This window comes from Rhipicephalus microplus, chromosome 2 (genome assembly GCF_043290135.1).
Source record: "Rhipicephalus microplus isolate Deutch F79 chromosome 2, USDA_Rmic, whole genome shotgun sequence".
Classification (NCBI taxonomy): Eukaryota; Metazoa; Arthropoda; class Arachnida; order Ixodida; family Ixodidae; genus Rhipicephalus; species Rhipicephalus microplus.
Window position 1 is genome coordinate 62,866,555 of NC_134701.1, and position 22,495 is coordinate 62,889,049.

The 22,495-nt window shown below is 47.7% G+C and overlaps 1 protein-coding gene across 9 annotated transcripts in view; it reads left to right on the top strand.

Annotated features, from left to right (window-relative positions):
• LOC119170873 (uncharacterized) overlaps window positions 1-8,111 on the top strand; it is a 127,052-nt gene extending 118,941 nt beyond the window's left edge. For all 9 annotated transcript variants that reach the window (XM_075886502.1, XM_075886503.1, XM_075886508.1 and 6 more), the window contains one exon: window positions 7,639-8,111. In XM_075886502.1, coding sequence (XP_075742617.1) covers window positions 7,639-7,706 — 68 coding nt within the window. In that variant the 3' untranslated portion in view covers window positions 7,707-8,111. The remainder of the gene's footprint in view (window positions 1-7,638) is intronic.
• Window positions 8,112-22,495: the final 14,384 nt, after the last annotated feature.

Below are 22,495 nucleotides of genomic sequence, written 5' to 3' on the forward strand. Positions count from 1 at the left end.
CATCATGTAGTCGTTCTGCTCCAGAAGCCCATTCACGAAGCGCTGCAAGTTATAAGCTTGTCCTCGAACTCCTCGGGCAACTTCTGGCAGATGGATGTGCGCCGCCAAAGATAAAATCCTTTGCATCGCATAAATCGACGCACCCAATAGTTTGGTGCACGAAACTCTTCTCTCGTGAGCCTAGCTTCTCGAGCGAGTCCCATGGCTTCCTTGCAAATGGTATCCATGGTCACTGGCAGCGAGCGCGCACGAATTTCCCGCACAAAGTGCGCTAGCTTATCCTCCAGCTGCGGATGAATGGCACTTCGTCCACGAAACAATATTTTTCGAAGATTGCACATCTGCAGCTTCTCTTTCTGCGCCCTCCAATAGCGCACGTTTTCTTTCCGATACACCAAAGCGGCGCTGAGGAGCCATATTTCCGTTCGCTTCTGCGAACTCAACATTTAGTTTAAACGCAGCTGAGTACTGCCTCCTCGTACTGCTACTCATATTGACTGAACGAAAAAAAAATACCACTAAAAATGCAGTGCAATTTCAAGCGGAGTGAAAACTCTGAACAGATCAGAAGCAAATCACAAACACAAGAAAACAGACAGAGAGAGAAAAAAAAAAAAACAGCCTGCAATTGGATTTGGATGCGGTTATGGTCGCGTGCGGCTTCTCAAGCACATGCAAGCCACAGGTTGCCAGACAGCGGTGCACTTTCAGCTAAACACCGCTATATAAGACGGGGGGCTACTTTAGGTTAATATTTTATTGAAAATATCTCGACTTATATTCCGGTTTATACGGTACTCGGACTAAATGCTGACAGCAACAAATAGATGGTAAAATGAGGAAGCGCTTCGTGCCGTCTCATGATTAAGACAAAGGAACAGGTGCATTTTGTCGTTATTGGCAGGATCACTTATTAGGCCTAACGTACAAATACAAACGTAAGTGGGGAGCATATTGGCCATGCAGTGCACCACAACGTGACAGATTCGAGGCGGAGGGCACCAGCGTCGCTGGAAGCAGTCATAGCCTTTTTTTCTTTTGGCGTTGCCCTCTGCTGAATTCACCCCTTGCACGCAGTCAGACGCCAGGGACTCAATGAGGAGTGGATGCAGCGCACATCAATACTTGTGGAGAGGCTAATCGGTCTTTCTATTGGCTTAGGGCCACTGGAGCCTCCATGGTGGTGGAGGGACCTTCTGGAATAGAGTATAAGTGCTGTTTTGCCACTGCAGGCTCGGGTATTTTGGCTCCAAAGGCAATTGATGCGTTTGCATTAATAAAGAACAAAGCCACTACTTCCCGTGAATGTGTGGAGAGGCACGGCCTCTCTGTTCCTACCCGGGACTAGCAAACGGCTGGGTGGGAACCTATCTAAGTGACCCACTTCCTCGCCTTTCAGGACCACAATAGAGTTGTTGGCCATGTCATGTCACTGTTTAGCCGCAAGGCTGAAGCGATAGCAACACGTTAGAATTTTGTCCGAACTAAGACTAATGACTATCGTTTCTGAAACGTGGCCAATACAGCGAGTGAAGGGACCTTCGTTCTGTCTATGTATCCAACGCAAACTATGCGATGGGGACGTAACGTGTGCGATGATACGAACTTGCTGATCGCCGCTAAATACAGCTCGTGTGGCTACGCTCCACTAGTAGAAGTAAAAGTACGCGTTTGCAGCCGAAGGCACCCGATCCGCTGCACTCCATGCAACCCCGATGTCCATGCGCCTTCCGCGCGACAGCCAGTACTTCTCCTCACTGCTAGCATTGTGATCGTCTGCAGCCCTCACAAATTTTCAGTCGCATGGAATATACTGCCGCGTGCATAGCTGCATTTAGCGGCGAAATAGCGACGACAACGAAGAACGCGGATTTGCTCGAGAGGCGCAGCGCAGCAGAGTGAAGAAGACGACAATCTTAGTGGCCTTCTCTGAGAGCGTCTCTACAAGTCTCACTGTCCGTGTTTTTAAATAAACCCCCTGTCATTTATGACCCGCGACACTGGTGGAGGTGCTGGGTACTACCACCTCATGATCAGCACCCCTGTGAGAAGCCCCGAGTCCAGCCCTACGAGACAGCCACGCGTGGAGACGCCTGTGCACCACTCAAGCCGTCGCCTTCAAGGTCTTGAACCAGAATTTGGCCTTTTAAAGGGAGCAACACTTCCGACAACCACCCTTACTCAAGAAATGGCAAGGAGTCCAGTACAGGTGACGGTCCAGAATATGCGCATTCCTGAACCATTTCATGGCCGGCCGAACGAAGATGCGCAAGATTGGCTTGAGCAGTTCGAACGGGTAGCTAAATCGAACTACTGGAGTCTCGATGGAAAGCTCTTCCACGTATACTTCACCCTTGAAGACGGCGCGAAGACGTGGTTTATAAACCGGGAGGCAACATTGACGACATGGGAGGAGTTTTGTCGTCAGTTTCTTGACACCTTCGGTAACGCGGACCGACGCGAAAACGCATAACGCCTTCTTGAAGGACGCACCCAACAGCTGCATGAAAGCGTCGCCATGTTTGCTGAGGATATGGTGCGCTTGTGCCACCGCGCGGACCCCAACATGCCCGAGGCTCGAAAGCTAACCCATCTCATGAGGGGCGTCAAAGAGCAGCTATTTGTTGGTCTTGTGCGCAATCCGCCGACAACAGTGGACGAGTTCACCAGGGAGGCCACCGCAATAGAGCGTGCGCTACAGCAACGGTACCGACAGTCTGATCGCCCGGCCACCGGCGCAGCTGCAGGCGCCGCCGCACTTACCGCAAACGACGAGTTTGCTCTACGCCACCTGATTAGACAGATCGTGCGTGAGGAGATCGCGAAGGAGAACGCAAAATACACATTGCCGTCACAGGCGCCCCCGCAGCAGGAGTCCACGGTAGCCTCCATCGCTGAAGTCGTTCGCCATGAACTTCGACAAGCGTTTGCCTCTCCTCAGCAATATTCCGCTCCACCGCACCGTCCAAACTCGTGTACCTATGCAGACGCTGTGCGTCGTCCATTGGCTCCAGAAGTGTCGTACCAGCCGAACGGATACAGCTATGCAGACGCTGTTCGTCGACCCACGCCCATGCCAGCGCCGCAGTACCTCGAACCGTATCCTGTGGCAGCCTGGGCTCAGCAGGATTCTGTCAGGCGACCCTATATGCGGAAGACCGACATATGGCGCACTGCGGATCGTCGACCACTCTGCTACAACTGTGGAGAGCCAGGGCACATTTGCCGTTTTTGCCCACATCGCCGAGCTGAATACCGCGGTAGTGCATCTACAGCTACACGCCGACAGTTCGACGAAAGCCGTGCCCCCATCGACGACGACCAGGCTGGCAGGCGGGAAGGCTCTTCTACCTTCCGGACGCGGTCACCATCACCGGCTCGCTTTGGTTTACCAAGCCGCCATAGTTTTGCTGACGCCGTCAGAGGTCGTTCTCCCAGCCCACGGCGGGGAAACTGAAACAGCGACCTCTTGGGGGAAGGTTGCAAGCCGTCGAATTGCCCAAAAACCCCCACTGCTGCCGAAACACGTGAGAGACGACGATGATGATTTCGCCGAAAAAACTGTGACTGCCGACCTCGCTGTGACGATTGACGGCGTTGAAGTGACGGCCTTAGTCGATACGGGTGCAGACTTCTCCATAATGAGTGAACGATTGGCAGACGAACTCAAGAAAGTCAGGATGGAATGGACGGGCCCTTATATCCGAAGTGCTGGAGGCCATATAATGACTCCCACGTGAAAATGTACAGCAAGACTCACTATTGAGAATGTGGCTTTTGTAGCCACATTTCTGATCCTACCGGAGTGCTGCAAACCTATGATTCTGGGAATGGATTTCTTAAGAGAGTACGGTGCTGTGGTCAACATACGCGACGGTGTGATAACATTCGCCGCTGACAAGTCTGTGACCACTGATCCAGACCAAGAACCCAGGGTCGACGTGTGGTCGACGACGACGTCTGCGTGCCACCACTGTCATGTAGTCTTGTTTCCGTGTGTTGCGCCGTGCACTGTAATGAAAACGCCATAGTCGAACGCATCACTGACCTTCTTTTTCACCAAGGCATCGCCATCGCTCGCGGTATCGTCAGCTTAGTGGATGGGCGCACAGACGTGCTTCTGACCAACTTCACGAATGAGCGCCGGCACATCGGTAAAGGCACGGCTGTGGCGTACCTCGAAGAGCTCGACTACTCTCACGACTGTCTTCTAATGCAAGGGGAAGCCACAGCTCAATCACCTCCACAAACACCACCAGTTGATATCGGTCCAAGTCTAACACCGACTGAAAGATGCCGTCTTATGGAGCTGCTCGACCAGTTCAAGGACTGCTTCTCATCGACATCACGAGTGGGTCGAACGCCTCTGACTAAGCATCGTATAATTACGGAAGACACAGCAAGACCGATCCGACAGAACCCATATCGCGTCGCTCAGAAAGAACGTGAGGTAATCCAGCAGCAAGTCAAGAAGATGCTAGAGGATGACATTATCCAACCATCAAAAAGTCCTTGGGCATCGCCAGTGGTACTTGTGAAAAAGAAAGACGGCAGCTTGCGTTTCTGCATCGATTATCGTAAGCTTAACCATGTTACAAAAAAAGACGTTTATCCATTACCACGGATCGATGACTCTTTGGACAGGCTACGGCATGCGCGCTACTTCTCGTCAATGTACCTTAAAAGTGGATACTGGCAAATAGAAGTAGATGAGCGAGACCGAGAAAAGACCACCTTCGTGACGCCAGACGAGCTTTATAAATTCAAAGTCCTCCCTTTCGGTCTATGCTTAGCCCAATCCACGTTTCAGAGACTAATGGATACCATTCTGTCCGGCCTAAAATGGAAAGCATGCCTTGTGTACCTCGACGACGTGATCGTTTTTTTGGCCACGTTTGAAGAGCATCTAAAGCGGCTACTGTCAGTCCTTCAAGCCATATGATCCGCTGGACTCACACTCAAACCGGAAAAATGCCACTTCGGCTTCGAAGAACTCCAGTTCCTGGGACACGTGATTAGTCGCGAAGGTGTGAAGCCTGACCCAGATAAAACAGCAGCCGTCGCAAAGTTCGCAAGGCCTGTTGATAAGAAAGCGGTCAGGCGTTTTCTGGGTCTCTGCGCCTACTACCGGCGATTTATAGCAGGCTTTGCACACATCGCCTCTCCGCTCACCCGCCTTACAAGGGAAGACATCGCATTTGTATGGGGTGAAGAGCAAGAAGCTTCATTCAACGAGCTGTGACAGCGTCTACAAACTCCACCTGTCCTCGCTCACTTCGACGAGAATGCACCAACAGCCATCCATACAGACGCCAGCAATGTGGGCCTAGGTGCTGTTCTTGTCCAATGCCGAGATGGTGTGGAGAGAGTGGCTGCCTACGCTAGCAGAACGTTGACACGTGCCGAGTCCAACTACTCAACAACGGAGAAGGAGTGTCTGGCCGTCGTTTGGGCAGTTGCGAAGTTCCGCCCGTACTTATATGGCCGCGCTTTCCAAGTCGTAAGCGACCATCACTCTCTTTGTTGGTTGACCAACATGAAAGACCCATCTGGACGTTTAGCACGGTGGAGCTTACGGCTCCAAGAGTACGACATGGCCGTAGTGTACAAGTCCGGAAGGCAACACTTAGACGCCGACTGATTGAATCACCGGCTATAGAGGATGATGATTTCCCAGGTTTTTTAGGAGTTGTTGATGCAGCTATCATTTTTCGGCAACAACAAGATGATCGGGAGCTCAACTCGCTTATAGAATTCTTGAACGGACGAGCCGCCAATGCACCAAGAGTGTTTTCAAAGAACTTATCGTCATTATGTTTACGGGACGGAATTCTGTACAAAAAGAACTTTTCATCAACAGGTAGAAGCTATCTGCTGGTAGTTCCTGGAGCTCTCCGCAGCGAAATTTTACAAGCCTGCCATGACGAAGCCACTGCGGGCCACCTCGGTTTCACAAGAACACTGACACGCATCAAAGAAAAATATTACTGGCCAAGAATCGCAGCAGAGGTTAAACATTACGTCCGAACATGCATTGACTGTCAGTGGCGCAAGGTACCACCTGTCAAACCGGCCGGGCTATTACATCCTGTGCCCGTGCCAGAAACCCCGTTTTCTCAAATCGGAATGGATCTGCTGGGCCCGTTCCCAACATCGGACAGCGGCAACAAATGGGTTATAGTGGCGACGGACTACCTCACCCGATACGCGGAGACCAAGGCAATCGCGAGTGGCACTGCAGCTGAAGCGGCCCAGTTCTTCATTGAGAACATTGTTCTGAGACATGGTGCTCCAGCTGTCGTCATAACAGACAAAGGTACCGCGTTTACAGCCGAGCTTTTGCGCACTGTGCTTACGCTCAGTGGCACAGCGCATAGGAAGACGACAGCTTACCACCCACAAACTAATGGGCTTACAGAAAGACTTAACAAGACAATCGCTGACATGCTTTGCATGTACCTGGACGTAGAACACAAGAATTGGGACCGAATATTGCCGTACATCTCATTCGCGTATAATACGGCGCGCCAGGAAGCAACAAAAATGACGCCGTTCGCACTAATTCATGGCAGAGAAGTTACGACAATGCTTGACGCCATGCTGCCTTACGATTGCAATGATTCAGAGACAGACGCCGCAGACTTCACTGAGCGCGCCGAAGAAGCAAGGCAGCTTGCCCGCGTCAGAATAATGAACCAGCAGCATTTTGACGCCCAACGGTACAACCTTCGCCATCGATTCGTCATTTATCAACGAAGAGATAGAGTCTGGGTTTGGTTTCCTGTACGACGACGAGGCCTCTCAGAGAAACTTCTACGCCGATACTTCGGACCCTGCAAGGTTCTGCGTCGTCTTAGCGACGTGACGTACGAAGTCGTGCCCGACGCCTCCTCCTGTTCAAAACGTCGCCAGCATCTGCCTGAGACAGTGCACGTGGTCCGCATGAAACTTTACCACTCTCAGTGATGTAAACACTCGATGGCCGCATCTCTAACCGGTTGAGCGTCGGGACGACGCTCTCTCTGGCTGGAGAGTAATGCCGCGTGCATAGCTGCATTTAGCGGCGAAATAGCGACGACAACGAAGAACGCGGATTTGCTCGAGAGGCGCAGCGCAGTAGAGTGAAGAAGACGACAATCTTAGCGGCCTTCTCTGAGAGCGTCTCTACAAGTCTCACTGTCCGTGTTTTTAAATAAACCCCCTGTCATTTATAACCCGCGACAATACGAAGAGAGGGGTGATGGTATTGATATAGATTTCGTGCACACCCTCACGCTACGGCAAGAATGATGCGCCACGGCTTTCTATCGCAATAATACAAGTTTTGATTCTTTGGTCAGAACGAGGTTAGAGAAAGGAAATTCATGCACGAAGGCAATTATTGCTCGGCAATAGAGGTGCTGCTCAGGGGTATTAGCATTCTTTGAAACTGTGAACAGTCCTTAAGGTAAAAGATGTTTTGATGCTGTAAATAATGAATGAAGGAGAAGATGAATTGAACTGTTTGTTCGGTAGGCTGAATGTAGCAGTAGTTTTACAGTGCACCAACTTGCCTTTATTATACAGCTTATTGGTGGCGGCTAATGGCTGAGTGGGTGTGGGTGTCTATAGTGTCATTATTTGCGTATTTTCTTTCAGGTTATCTTAATGCGACACAGAGGTACGTCTTCGGTTCCAATGGTCTCCGCAAAGACGGCCGCAAGTGAATATCTGCATCTACCTGACGTGTTCCCGCCGAAGCTGCTAAATAAAAAAAAATGTGAGGACCGGAGTGTTTTTCTACACAAAATACAGGTACCTGGTCTGCACTGATGAGTGTGTTGTCAACAGAGACTGCAGCGACATCATGAATTTAATTGAGGGTGGGAAAAAGTGTGGCTGCTCGCTGTGCACTTCTTGGACGAACATCCGGATCTGTGTTGCTTACATCACCCATCAGACCTTTTTACATTTTTTACAATGCTATTACTCTCTGTAGCGCCTCTATGGCGCCACAATCGAAAAATACTTTGAGGCGTGTCACAACGGTGAAAAAATGACAAGCCAACAGCGCTGCGGACGGTTGCACTCTAGTAATATACTGAATTGAATAAAGGTCGTCCTGTTGTGGATCGTTGACGTCAGCTCACCGCTCATAGAAGTAGTGTTGAACTTGAATAAAGCTTCAATGAATTCAGTAAAAAGAGCTGTTCTTTACGGCTGGTGAGCGCCAATTCATGAAGTGCATGCATTTCTGCCGACAACACAATTGAATGTTTCAAGGAAGCCTTAGATTAATGCCCCTCTGTGCTGTTTCGTGCGTTTTTTATTGCAATAGCAGTTATTTGGACAAGCCTGGTGAGTGTTGCTGTCATCATGATGTTTTGTATAAAGTTTAAATTCGAGTGTACGACAAGAAAACATGGACTGTACACATCCTCATACTGCAAGCTAACATTCCAAGCTTGTTAAGCGGGCCATTGTCAGTTGGTGCTTCAAGATTACTCTTAGAAAGTCTTGCTGACATATTGTGCACGCAAGTTTTGCACGTATCCCAAACATGTGCTGGTGCTTTTCACAGAACGAATTTGAAAGCAGCTGTGACTTTACACATGTCGCGTTTTCTGCATCAACATCTAGTTATTGGTCACCTAGTAAATATTCACTACTTATGATGCAGTCGGGGGTGTAAATATCTATAATAAATGTAGAATCAGTATCGAGCGTTATACAAAACGGTTGCAAAGCCTGCCCACCCTGTGCTCATGGCCCATCTGATCACGCAGCCTCGCGAAATGGTGACGCTAGTTTCAGCTGACATTTTGTCTGCTAGGCGCGCAGTTATAGTCACATATTCGTCACCACCGTCATCGTCATCGCTGCCGTCATTAGTGTCTACAAGTGGCGAACAAGCCACTGAGGAATTGGAAATTGTTGGGATTCGCGAATCATTTTCGTTTCAATCCTTAGCAAAGCATCGATTTTAAAATCGACGTCGGTACGAGAAGCGACAAGAAGGCACCTGAACAGGCACATTTGGGTCGTGCTGGATGAACACGTAACACGAAGAAATGCTGTGGACAGTCCACAGAAAGGAGCAGTCCAGTGGTGACTGTATTAAGCGTCTGCCAATAAACCATAATCGGCAGACGAAATTTCATTCCCATCTGTTGATTCTTTTGTTATGCCTAGCTCCCCTTCCCTTCCTCTTTGGTACACACGCACGCTCTCTGCGTCCCACGCATCTCGTCCCCCAGCCAAACGACTGTGCTGTCGTATATCGCCCATGTCGCTGACAAATTCCCAAGAATAGCGCTGCCAGTGTTTACATTATTTTTGGCACAGTCTTTGGTTATGCAAGGCTAGCGTTAAATGCACCGTGCAGACTAGCTGAGAGACGTACTATCAGTGTCAAATGAAACCCGAACAACGCAAGTCAATTCGCAATGGTATAGTGCGTGCCGTCCAGTTATCACCATGGATAGGCACGTATACATACGCGGAGCTGCCAAACAGGATGCGCGGCCTGTCAATCGCGATAACTTGACGCACACTATACCATCACAAAGGCTTGCCGCTGTTCAGGCTTCATTTGACGATGATGATACATTCGTCATCACCACATGCATTCGTCACGTAGGAAAGGCAGAGTTCACTCAAGCAGGCGCCAACAGCTCAACAGAAAGTGAAGGGAATTTATTCAGCAAACTTGTGCTTGCAAGAAAGGAAACGCTAAACTGGGGATCACACGGCAAAAAGGAAATGCCTCCCAACAATGACTGGACTTAGTCCCACATATAAGTGTAAAACAGCTCACACTCCCTCCTCGCTCACTCAACCTAACATCGGCACTAGCACAGTACTAATTTCCGTGTGCCTCGTTTATCTCGCAGAGACGCGTCGCCCTAAATACTCAGGGGTGTAACAGCTGTGCCAATTGCGTCAATTTAACACAATTCCCCATTTTTGCGCCGAGCTGCCCCAAAACCGTGAAATTTGCTGAGATAGTGCCACGCTGCACCGAAATGCCCGACCAGCCTCGAAGTTTTCTCAATTGCGCTAATTTCAGCGAGAAATGGAGGCCATGTTGGCTCTCTGTAGTTTGCATTATCAATCAATTCAGGTGCGCAGGCCCTAACTTGTGATGTTACCTAACCATGGTGTAATATACTTCTTAGGGTAAAACACTGGCGAGACGCGTTCGACCAGGTAAAGTGACAACGCCTTGCGCCGATTGGTCCACTCTATCGGTGGAATGACATAACTTTATCATAAAACTTCCCTTCAAGACAAAAATGCGTTTCCGTAGCCATCAGTGCTTCGCGGTAAATATCAATTTTGTCGTCACCAAACGCGCTTATGTCTTGTTGCGAACGAAAGCTGGGAGCGTATGTCGCATGTACTGCTCGCGAACTCGATGTTCTGCGGTTGCCGCTGTTTCCGGCGACTGCGCTGGTTGCCCTAGCAACGGCACATGTGATATGGTGTCATCCATTGGCAGATTCGGAGCACTTCCGGATAATACTTACTTCTGCTCTATGCGGAACAAGTCGATTTCATTGGTGAACTGAGAGTGCTCCCTGTATGTGCTATTGACAGATCTGGAGCAGCTGCGTCGCGAGTTCCGCTCCATGGAGCAACTTTTTCCACTCTGCGAAAATTGGAGGATTCGACCCGAAGTGGCAAGCACCCCATGCTTTGAAACGGTACCGACTTTGGGCGCGCCCACGGGTGCTGATCGCGTTAGTTGCGCCTTGCGTTGGAGCTCACGCTTTGCTAGCGTAGTGCCGCTGTGCCCAGCGTGCCCACTCAAACAATAGAGACGCATCCCGTTCCATTTTGACCTTGCCATTTGCTTCAGAGGGAGTGCGTTTGTTACATTGGTAGATTCCTTTCCGTTGCCCTGCAACAGAGTGGAGTGCTCCAGTGCAGAGTTCGTGAGTCGCTTCGAATCCTCCAATGAATGACGGCAATAGATATTTGGTGGCATTGCTGGGCCAGCGGCCGCGTGCCGTTGTTACCTTGTCTAGTCCAATGCACCTTTGAAGGGAGCCGGAAAGTTGGTACTGTAAGTCTAACCACATCGTAAAGAAACAAAGGGGGAGGGTGGGGGTTTACTGGTTAAAAAAGTAATTGGCCCTGTTTTAATCAAGGACCTTAATTCTAGCCCGTGCTGAACGACGCGCAAGCCACATTTGCCACAGTATACCGGTGTTCTGCGAACAAGCGATTTAAGATTTGGAAGGGTCCGTTAGTTCTAGTCAAGGGACACAGTAGAGTTTGTTCAATCACTCATGCGTGTGTACAGTGCATAATTGTGAGCACTAATGTGATCATCTAGGGGTGCCACAGCTGCACCAATTTGACACTATTTTCGATTGTTGCGCAAAGCTGTGCAAAAATCATGAAATTTGCTGAACTAGCGCCAGGCTGTGCCAAAATGCCTGACCAGCCTGAAAGTTTTCTGAGTTGCACCAGTTTGAGCGAGAAACGGTGGCCATGTTGGCTATCTGCAGTTTTCGCTTTGTTCCCCGTAATTTCCATCATATTTGTATTTTTTTTGCTCCAAAAGTAACATTTTGCTGCTCCGAAACTTGCTCGAAATTCTTTTTTGGCTGTTGTGTCGCTTATGATCTAAAATGTCCAAAAAAAGTTAAAAACGTCTAAAAAAAGTTACAGGCATTCATGCAGGGCATGCATGACATTTATGCTGCCCTGAAAAATCCAGTGTTGTACTCGTTCCTCTAAAACTTGAACGAAAAGTAGTTCCTTGTTCCTTCACAATGATGGAACTAGTTCCTGTTACCAGTTCCCTAAATATAAAAGGGACTCATTATTGTTACATTTAAAAGTTGCGATGTGTTGTTACACTAACGTTAAATTTAGGTTTTTAATTGAAATATAGTGCTGGATAATCTCGAGGCCAAATAAAGTGAGAAATTTAATCTTCATTTAGTGCTAAGTACACTTTACGAATTTACCATGGACAGCCGCAGGTTCTATGTAGACAGAAAGAATATGAATACATGATCCTAGACAAACTTTTTAGAGGCCACCGGCCATGCTACAAATATGTCTAACGGAAACTTTAGTGCTTGTTTATTAGAAGTGCAACACTTATGCCACTCTTTACATCATCCTTCAAATGCGCAGTCAGAATACTGCACTTCAGATATTAACACAATAGTGTTAAAGAGCTTGTATCGCTGAATTTCTCGTGTCAGGTGCGGCATTGTTGGTTTTGAGTGAAAAAATAAGGTTGTCCATAAGTGAAAATTCAAGGTAACTAAAAATAAATATCAAGAAGCACTTCGAGTACGAATTGAACCCAAGCCTTTTACGTAGCAAGCAGCTGGCGTTCTACCAAACAGTCAGGTTACTGTTTGAAACTGCTTCAGAAAAAAATATATAAATATGTAATTAGACGAGTCTTCTTGGAGTCACAAGTTTCATGCACAGAAAACTGCACCGAAAGGAACAACACATACGCATTTTATGAGTGCTGATTGAATATTGCAGTGTAAGTATATGCAAAAATAATGTCCACGATACAAGTTAGCAAGGGTTTCATCTCGACGTTGGCATACGATAGACAAGCTTTGTTTTGTTGCTAGCGACTCGTGGGTAGTGTTGAAGAGCCTATCTATCGTGCGCTTGAGGGTTCTGTCATGTTGTACACAAATAAGAACAATGTCAATCGAGGCGATAGGCGTGAGGGCAGGCTCAGCGGGTGCAACAAGAATACATCGCCGGATGTACATCTATTGTTTATTGTATGACAGTTGTTATCCGTGCGGTGGCTGTTGAAATGAATGGCAAGGTTTTCAGGACCCTAGATTGGAAAGAGTTGGGGATAAGAGTTATTAATGGAGAGTATCTTAGTAACTTGCGATTCTCTGATGACATTGCCTTGATGAGTAACTCAGGGGATGAATCACAGCTTATGATTACAGAACTAGACACTGAATGCAGAACAGTAGGTCTGAAAATCAATATGCACAAAACTAAAGTAATGTGCAACAGCCTTGGCAGAAAACAGTATTTTGCGATAGGTGGAGAGACGCTGGAAGTCGTAAAGAAATATACCTACTAAGGATAGGTAGTAACCGCGGAGCCGAGTCATGAGATTGAAATAACTAGAATTAGGGTGTGGTAAATCACATTCGGCAAGCATTCTAAAATCATTAATGGTAATCTGCCACTAACCTTCAAGAGGAAGGTATATAACAGCTGCATCTTGCCAGTACTGCTTACGGAGCAGTAACCCGGAGGCTTACAAACAGGGTTCAGCTCAAATTGAGGATGATGTAGCGAGCGATGGAAAAGAAAATAAGTGTTGCCTTAAGAGACAAGAAGAGAGCAGAGTGGGTCAGGGAACTAACCGGGGTTAAGGACATCATAGTTGAAATCAAGAAGAAGAAATGAACATGGGCCGGGCATGTAGCACGTAAGCAGTATAACCGCTGGTCATTAAGGGTAACTGAACTCCCCGAGAAGGCAAACGCACGAATGATGACGGTTTATATGTGGGGTTTAAGGTCCCAAATCCACCATATGATTATGAGAGACGCTGTAGTGGAGGGCTTTGGAAATTTCGATCACCTGGGGTTCTTTAACGTGGAACGCATGAGAAGGACGCAGGAAATTACGTGTGCCGAGAGATTTAAAAGTGCGAAGGTGTAACGTGGGAACGGGAAGCACAAGACCGGGTTGATTGGCAAATCATGGGAGTGATGAAAATGATGAAAATGAGAAGTATGGACCGATATTCACAGGGATAACTGACGTGTTAAAGGGCCACTCATCAAGTTTGATAATTTGGAGCTGACAAGCGCAATGCGTAGATGAGGCGTTCATGATCACGTCTGCAAAAGTTTGCGGTGCTACGCCCCGCGAAAATAGGTCAAATTTCAAGATGAACGCTACTCTCCCTTTCTTTCATGGGCGCGCGCCCAGATAATGAGGACGTGAGGAGCGCGTATCAATGACCCTACATACACGGCAATGCAGTGACGTTGGTCCTCTACGTAGACGATTATGCTCTGACGTTGCCAACAGTGGCACGTGACTTGGCGAAAATTATTTAACATAACATGCGTATAGTTTATGTATTTGTTGCTCGGAGAGATTATTAAATCTATAAGTGAATAATGAGACGCATTAAGGGAATGTGAGTGTTCTTTTTTCTTAATTTTTTTCCCCGTGAATTGCAACGAGATGCGGGTGTAATGTTCCGGCGTTTCGCATGTGTTCGCGTCCCCACAGCAGTAGTTCTAGCCGCCATAGCCGCGGTCAGCGCATCGAGCTGACGACAGCCGTGGAACGCTCCTACGCGTTTGCGCCCTTGTTGTGCTCATCTATTTTAACGCGTCTAAGCCAGCAATTCCAAACCATCCCGCAGAAACAAGCAGTAGACCTCAAAAGAACGCTGGTCAAAAAAAAAAACAAAAAAAGAGAGAGAGTAAGTTGTTGGGTGTCCTCATCGGACACCCAACAACTTTTACGTTCTAACTAAAATTTAGGTATGGAGCCTGGTGAGTGGCTGTTTAAAGGGTTCGCAAACCACGCAGAAGCAGAAATGCAGATGTGGCGTTGCAGTTGTGTACGAGTCTGGACTCTGCAGTGAACGCTGGTGGAATTTCACGCGTTCTCTCTTTTCGCTCTTCGCTAAGCCTCATTCGTCGGATCGTTTGACCACCTCTCAAAGTGCCCATAGAGTTTCATACAATATTACCTAGAGAAGAATCTGGCGCTGCGATCGTGTACACTCATGAGAATCATGAGAAGTACAGGCTTCGGATTGGATCACGTTAGCCAGTGAACTGTCTACGGATCTTTTTCTGCAGTTTCAGTTTCGTTCTTCGTGTAGAGTGGGTAGTGGGGTGGGTGTAAAGGAGTGAACCTGCGCATTTGTTGTTCCAAGAAGCTCGAAACTCCTGGCCTCCCAATTTACTGCAACGCTAGAGCAGTATAAGTCGTGTTTGACAGTTTAAGCGAAGCGTCGGCCACTCACCACTGCCCATATATGTAGTGTCGCATGGCTGTGCAGGATATTGCATAGAGTTCACGTATGTTGTTAGTGCATCTCACCAAAACTCGTTGAAATCAACTGCAAAATGACGGTGACGCGAAGTAGACGCACCGCCACGCTCTTCTGACTTGTCTTCACAACAAAACGACAGATGCGTTGGGGGCACAACATTTGAACAGACGCACCTTGCATCGCAGCAGACGAAGCGTCAAGTGTTTCTCACTTAATACTGTGCGGTTATTTTCATAAATATATGTTGCGTACTTTCTTGGCCAAAATAAGAATATTAATTTCAAAATGTGGTAAAGAATAATTCATTACACCTTGATGCCAAATCTGGAACGCAATGGCAGAGCAATGCATACCCTGGTGGTTAAATTTGTCCAGATTTCACTTCTACCAGCCAGTGACAAAAACTTTTTGCAATAAAGTTTGCGTACAAAAAAATAAAGCAAGTTTTAATTAGACATAACTTCATAATAATTTGTTTTACATTTAGCAAACAAGCGTGGCGAATCTCAAGAACCTGATCCATCCGATGCAGATCTGAAGCCTGGTCTTCCCATAATTCCCATGGGGGTACAACCTTCGCTGAAGCAGCTTGTGTAGACGCTAGTGCCGGATTCCCCTCTGGGTATTATTGTGTGAAACTCTACGCTAGTGCCCTTCCTCAGCATCCGAGGTGGAAACGCTACAGGCACGTGCATGCGCTAGCAGAAAACAGGCCTTATTTTGCCCAATGGCAGTGTCTCTGGTACGCAGTGTCAGTTGACGTCATGCCAGCTGTTCTAGATAGAGGAAAGACATGAAGAGCAGCACACAAGTGTTCGTTGGTGGTTTGTGGGCCCTTTAAATGGATGCCTGGCCAAACGCAACCATCGCAGGCATCGGACAGGGGCCACTGCGGCACCCACGTCCAATAATTTTCGATCCTGCTCCGTGTGATCCACTAACCCTGGTGTCAAAAGACAGACTTGTTGATAGTTGCCGGCACCATGTACGATATACTAAAGGGACGATTAAGCCATGGAGCAGCTGAAGTACACGCGACAAGAAAAGTACTCCCACGGACTAAGTCGACTCTTTTTTAGTCCGTGAGTGCGTGAACATAAAACATAAAGCCTCCGAAGCGTGTAAAAGGGTGCTACGAGCGTCGTGCACGGTCATCAGTCACGGCTGGTTCAGCTCCCACAAAAACGCCGGATTGCCCCAAAACTTCTTTTCCTGCCTCCAAGATTCCTGTGTGCAAGGTCAGTAAAGCTACTAGAACTCTTTTGAGACCAAATCCTCGGGACGGAAAGCACAGAAGCGAAAAAAAATAAAGCCCCACAGCGAGGACGCGCCTGGTGTACGTTCAAGGCTAGGCCTATAGTGCCAACCACTGGCACGCGTATGCACGCGCCTACTCGTCAAAAGCGTCTAGTCGCACTTGTGGAGGAAAAGGGCGCGCAACCATTGGCACGCGTCAACCGCGTTGACGCCCACACGTCCAAGGCCGTTGCACAATGTTGCTTGACCTTTTGGCTAAGAACTGTCCAAGTTCAGCACAGAACGGCACGTTCCTAACTGGAGCGGGTTTGTATGTTTTAGAGGATATGAGAACACGTTAAAAAATTGGTAGTGCTTCACCCACCACAGTTTAGACTATTTTAAAAGTAATTGACATTCCAGTGCCCAAAGTAACTACAGCGGTATGCACCACAAATCAACATAGGTGCGTGTGCCGCTCCCGCGAATGAACATTCGCGTCTAGCATACTGTACGTCTATCATAGGCACGTGCAGAGTTCTCCTTAAGGAGGGGGGGGCGAGGGCAAAAGTTTGTCAAAGTGCCCCCCCCCCCCCTGTAAGGGCTGACTTAGCGCCCCCTCCCTATTATGTTAATATTTAATATATGGAGTTGACATTAAGCTCTCCCCCCTCCTCTCTTCGGCGAATGAGGCGGCGGCTGCCCTCCTGCTCAGGTTTACAAACGACCGGGTTTCCATACCTGTACTACCTAATTTATTAACAATATCTTGAATAGGCTGGTACCTTCAGTATAGTTACACATCATACTTTATACCATTCAAATTAATAATCACGCTTGAAACTTGCCCCGCCACGGTGGTCTAGTGGCTAAGGTACTCGGCTGCTGACCCGCAGGTCGCGGGTTCGAATCCCGGCTGCGGCGGCTGCATTTCCGATGGAGGCGGAAATGTTGTAGGCCCGTGTGCTCAGATTTGGGTGCACGTTAAAGAACCCCAGGTGGTCGAAATTTCCGGAGCCCTCCACTACGGCGTCTCTCATAATCAAATGGTGGTTTTGGGACGTTAAACCCCACATATCAATCAATCAATCAACGCTTGAAACTTCATGATCTGACAGATTTAAGTCAGTCATAAGACTACAATTGAGGCCAGAGTAGCAGGCTTTCGGTTGATGTGTGTGTTCGAAATATCCTCTAATGCAACAAAGCACACCTGGTTCTTATTGATACAACAGAAATTGGTCATGAGATAGGAACCAAATACTGTGTAGAATGCCTTCGGGCATTTTCCATAGTCGAAATATGCTCTAATGCAACTAACTGTGCCTGACACTTCATGATGTGACAGATATTGGTCATAATATTGCAACTGAACCTTGCATGGAAGACTTCTGGACGTTGTCTTTAGTCAAAGTATTCTCTAAAACGACAAACGATACCGAACTGTTCATGAAGTCACAGATATCGGTCATAACATTGGAACTGAACCTGGTATGGAATACCTCTGGACGTTGTCTTTACTCAAAGTATTCTCTAAAACGACAGACGACACCCAACTGTTCATGAAGTCGCAGATATCGGTCATAATATCAGAACTGAAAACCTAATGCAAGACTTCTGGAATTGTCTTTAGTCAAAGTATTCTCTCAAACGACAAATGACACCCAACTGCTCATGAAGTCACAGATATCAGTCAAAATATTAGAACTGAAACCTTAATGCAAGACTTCTGGACGTTGTCTTTAGTCAAAGTATTCTCTAAAACGACAGAGGACACCCAACTGTTCATGAGGTCACAGATATCGGTCATAATACTGAAACTTAACCCTCCATGGAAGGCAGCCAAAATGTTCTCCAATGCAATAAAACACACCCGAGACATCATGATGCAACAGATATTAGTGATCAAATTGGAACCGAGCACAGCGTGGAACACTTTTGGATGGTGTATTTATTTATTTTCAAATACGGCAGCCCAATGTGAGGCTACTGCAAAAGTGGCATGCATATATACAAAATGAAAAGGATTTAAACAGCAGTGTCACAATAAGTGTGCCAAGGTAAACAAATATCGCTACCCTTGAGTGCACCCTGGTAAGAAATCATAGAAGTAGAACATTATTATAATACAAGTGCCTCCAAAACGTGAGACACACTGGTATTAGGAATCAAACCAAGTAGATCAATCCAGTGTTTGATAACTTTATTTGAACGTGTTAGAGAGCACTACAAATGACTTCTAAGCTGGATGGTGAAATCGGATCAGTGCTGTGTTGAAGGCTTCAGCACTTTGCTGGTAGTTTAAATATACTTTAACATCTACAAAATGCATCTGACACTTCTTGATGAGACAGACATTGGTTCTGAGATTACAGCCAAGCACTGTGGCTTTTAGATGTCATCAATTGTCAAAATACCCTATAATGCAATAATGCATGCCCAAAATTTTCGACGGGACTGATACCAATCATACGATTGCACTAGAGCACCGTACAGAAGTTTTGGCAAGTTTTCCAACAGAGCTAAACTGGATATGCTTAAGTGCACGCATATATATAATCCAAGTTAATGCATATATTAAAAAAACTGAACAGAAATTAAGCACTCCTTGGAAACACATACAAATATTCAATGTTCGAAACCATCGAATAATATCTTCAGCTCATTACAGTTTGCAGGAACAGATAAATACATGCACAGTTCTAAAAGGTCTCATAAGTTATGTGAGGTGCTTTTTGCATTTCTTCTATACAAAGTGCAGTACCATACTAGTGCACCTTCATTCATTCTGTGCATACGTGAGGTGATCTTCTCTTTCAACTATCGTGTCATCGTGCAGCTGATTTCAAATCAGGTGCTTCTCACAAGGTTTTCAGTTATCTGTCCAGCTGTAAACAAACCGCGCGTTATATTATAGTAAACTGTAAAACGACGGAGAAGCGCCATTGTATGCTTAAAGCTATGAGTATCAAAATGAACTATAAATTAAGAATGTGTGTGTTAGAATGCCTCCAAACAACGTATGTACTACTCAGTGTGGCAGAGAAGCAGAAGCGAGAAGTGAAATAGCAGGCAATACCAGCAGCACTTAATCATGCAACTTTCTTTTTCGATCACCACAGCAACGCACGCTCGAGTTTCTGTCTTGTACGTGAATGGAAATGAGACCGCTGGCAGCTGAATGTTTCAGCGTTGGTGGTACCAGTGCCTTCTCTATAACTTGAGAAGGCACTGGATGGATGGATGGATATGGCTGTACCCTTTAAATCGGGCGGTGGCTAGCGCCACCAAGCCGTAATACTTAATGAATCAAAACTAGATTTATTTTTTTTCTTTAAAAAGTGAGTTTGAAGATTCGTACTTTGCAGTGAAGAGTTTAATTTTTACTCGTGCCTTGACTTTAGCCACCAATCAGATAACCTCCTTCTAGTTAAGTCTACCCGCTTAAAATCTATTTTGCCCTCCCGGTCCATAAACCCCAGTGCTTTGAAAAACTCTGCGCCATCATCCTGAACTATAGGGTGAAGCCCTTTACAGAACATTATCAAGTGTTCGGCAGTTTCTTCTTCCTCTCCACATGCACTGCATACTGTGTCTACCCCTTCGTATTTGGCCCGATATGTCTTGGTTTGCAGTGCTCCTGTCCTGGCCTCAAACAGTATAGAACTACCCCATGTATTATCATAGATCCTTTCCTTGGCAATTTTCTGCTTAAAAGTTCGATAGATCTCTAGTGCGGACTTCTTAATCATGTCCATTCTCCACATGTCAGTCTCCGTTTCCTTCACTTTCTTCTTAACCGATAGTTCTTTTTGGTTTGGTTACCTGCTGTTTTCTAAGTATTTACCAGTCAATTTCCTGGTTCGCTTCCTTCATTTTGTATCGACATTCTTCATGTACAAGTAGCTCAAAACCTTCCTAGCCCAACGCTCCTCCCCCATTTCTCTCAATCGCTTCTCAAATTTTATCTTGCTGCTAGCTTCCCTGCCCTCAAATTATGTCCATCCCTTATCACCTTGTACTCCCTGATTTGGTGTATTCCCGTGAGCCCCTAAGGCAAGCCTACCTATTCCACGTTGCTTAACTTCTAATCTTGCTTGAACTTCTGATCTCATGCACAAGACCGCATTGCCGAACGTCAGCCCAGGAACCATGACCCCTTTCCATATTCTTCTCACAACATCATACCTATTGTAATTCCACAGTGCCCTATTTTTCATCACTGCTGCATTCCTGTTACTTTTAGTCGTCACGTATATTTCGTGAACTGTGCGGCGATGGCGTAGTGGTTAGAGCATCCGCCTCGCATGCAAGAGGTCCGTGGTTCAAATCCCGGTACCGCGCAGTTCCCAACCGGATTAAAAAAAAAAAAATCCGCGTGTTGATGGAACTGCATTAAGAGGCCTGGGGTGCGGCCTCACCGGCAAACACCGCCGAGAACGCACTCCCTCACCAGAGAAGGATTGGCCACCCTGGTGCAGTATCTGGCCACTACCTCCCACATGCTTACGTCAAATAACTCATGGCCCTCAGTCCCCAGCAGCTGCGAAGCAACCGACCAAGGCGGCGGTCAGATCTGCAACGCAGCAGAGGGTGCTAAGAATCTCTGGATCCGGACAGGCCGCCATTGGAACCTGAACTTGGTAACGTTTAACGCTAGAACCTTATCTAGTGAGGGAAGTCTAGCTGTACTATTCGAGGAGCTAGAGAGTGTTAAATGGGATATAATAGGGCTCAGTGAGGTTAGGAGGACAGATGAGGCCTATATGGTGCTACAGAATGGGCACGTCCTTTGCTACAGGGGCTTGGCAGACAGAAGAGAACTGGGAGTGGGGTTCCTAATTCACAGAAACATAGCTGGCAACATAGAGGAATACTATAGCATTAATGAAAGGGTGGTAGGTATCGTAATTAAACTGAATAAAAGATACAAAATGAAGGTAGTACAGGCTTACGCGCCCACATCCAGCCATGATGACGCTTCAGATGAAAGCTTCTATGAAGACGTGGAATCGGCTATGAGTCAGGTAAAAACACAGTATACTATAGTGATGGGCGACTTTAATGCAAAGTTAGGGAAGAACAGGCTGGAGACCAGGCAGTAGGAGATTGTAAGGAAAGGACTTGTTGTTGTTGTTGTTGCCCCTTCGCACTGGCACATACCCACTATGGGGGATTGGCCATGAAATCTAGAAGTATCCTATATGAGATATATTAAAAGGTTTATCCTTAATGAAAAACATTACATCATTAGTTTTTTTCATTAAGGAAAGGACTTAAAGACGCCGAGGAGCACCAAACCAGAACTGAAGAAGACGAGCGGAGAGCAGGTGGCACGAAGGCGACAACAAGAAATGAAGAAGAGAAGAAGGCACGTGCGATTACGAGGCAACTGTGCGCCAATCAGCTGATGACCAGTGATGGCCCATAGAGGTGGCGTGCCACGATTGGGCCACGTGCGACCATTACGTGGCAGTAGGCTTTGTGGCTGGGGACGAGCCGGAGCAGCGGCAGACGGGAGACAGCGGGCCGAAGCGTCGGACGCAGGCGAGCCAGGTTCCGTCCAGGGAACGCGGCCGTCCACGCTGCTGCCGTCCAACCACCAGCTGGGCACATTGCCGGCACGAGTACTGCATCTCGGGGCGCGGCCTAGCCTGCTGTTCTCTTCCTTGCCGAGGGCATCGCGGATCTCGGCGAGGCGTCTCCACGGTCAGCCGTTCGACACAGCGATGAACGTGGCCTGGCTAATGGTCACGGTTGCGTCGAGCATGCGTCTCGGCGCACGCTCTTCGCTGGACGGGCTAGCCATGCCCCTCATGGAGCATCGCGTCTCCGATGCGGGTTTACTGCTCCGTGGCCGCACCCACGCCATCAAGCGCCGGTATCACCAGAGCGTCGCACTTCGGCAAGGGACGAGTGAGACTTTCTGCCGGGCGAGACGCGGGCGTGTGTACGGAGGACCATGGAGCCGGGCGAGGTTCAGGGTGGCCGAGAATTCAGATGCCAGGAGAGTTGCTGGCTGAATCGAGGATCGCCGAGCGGTGCCGAGCCGTACCAAGCGATGCGCCAGACTCGGAAGTGGGCCGCGAGCTCACGAGCTGTGCACCCGAGGGTACCTGGCTCTGCCCTGGCCAAGGTGAGGAACGCCGGTGAGTGAGCTGCCGCTCCGCAGCTGTAGCGAGCAGAATTTCAGCACGGCACAGACGGTGCTGTACTGGCCAGAACCCGCACGTGGAA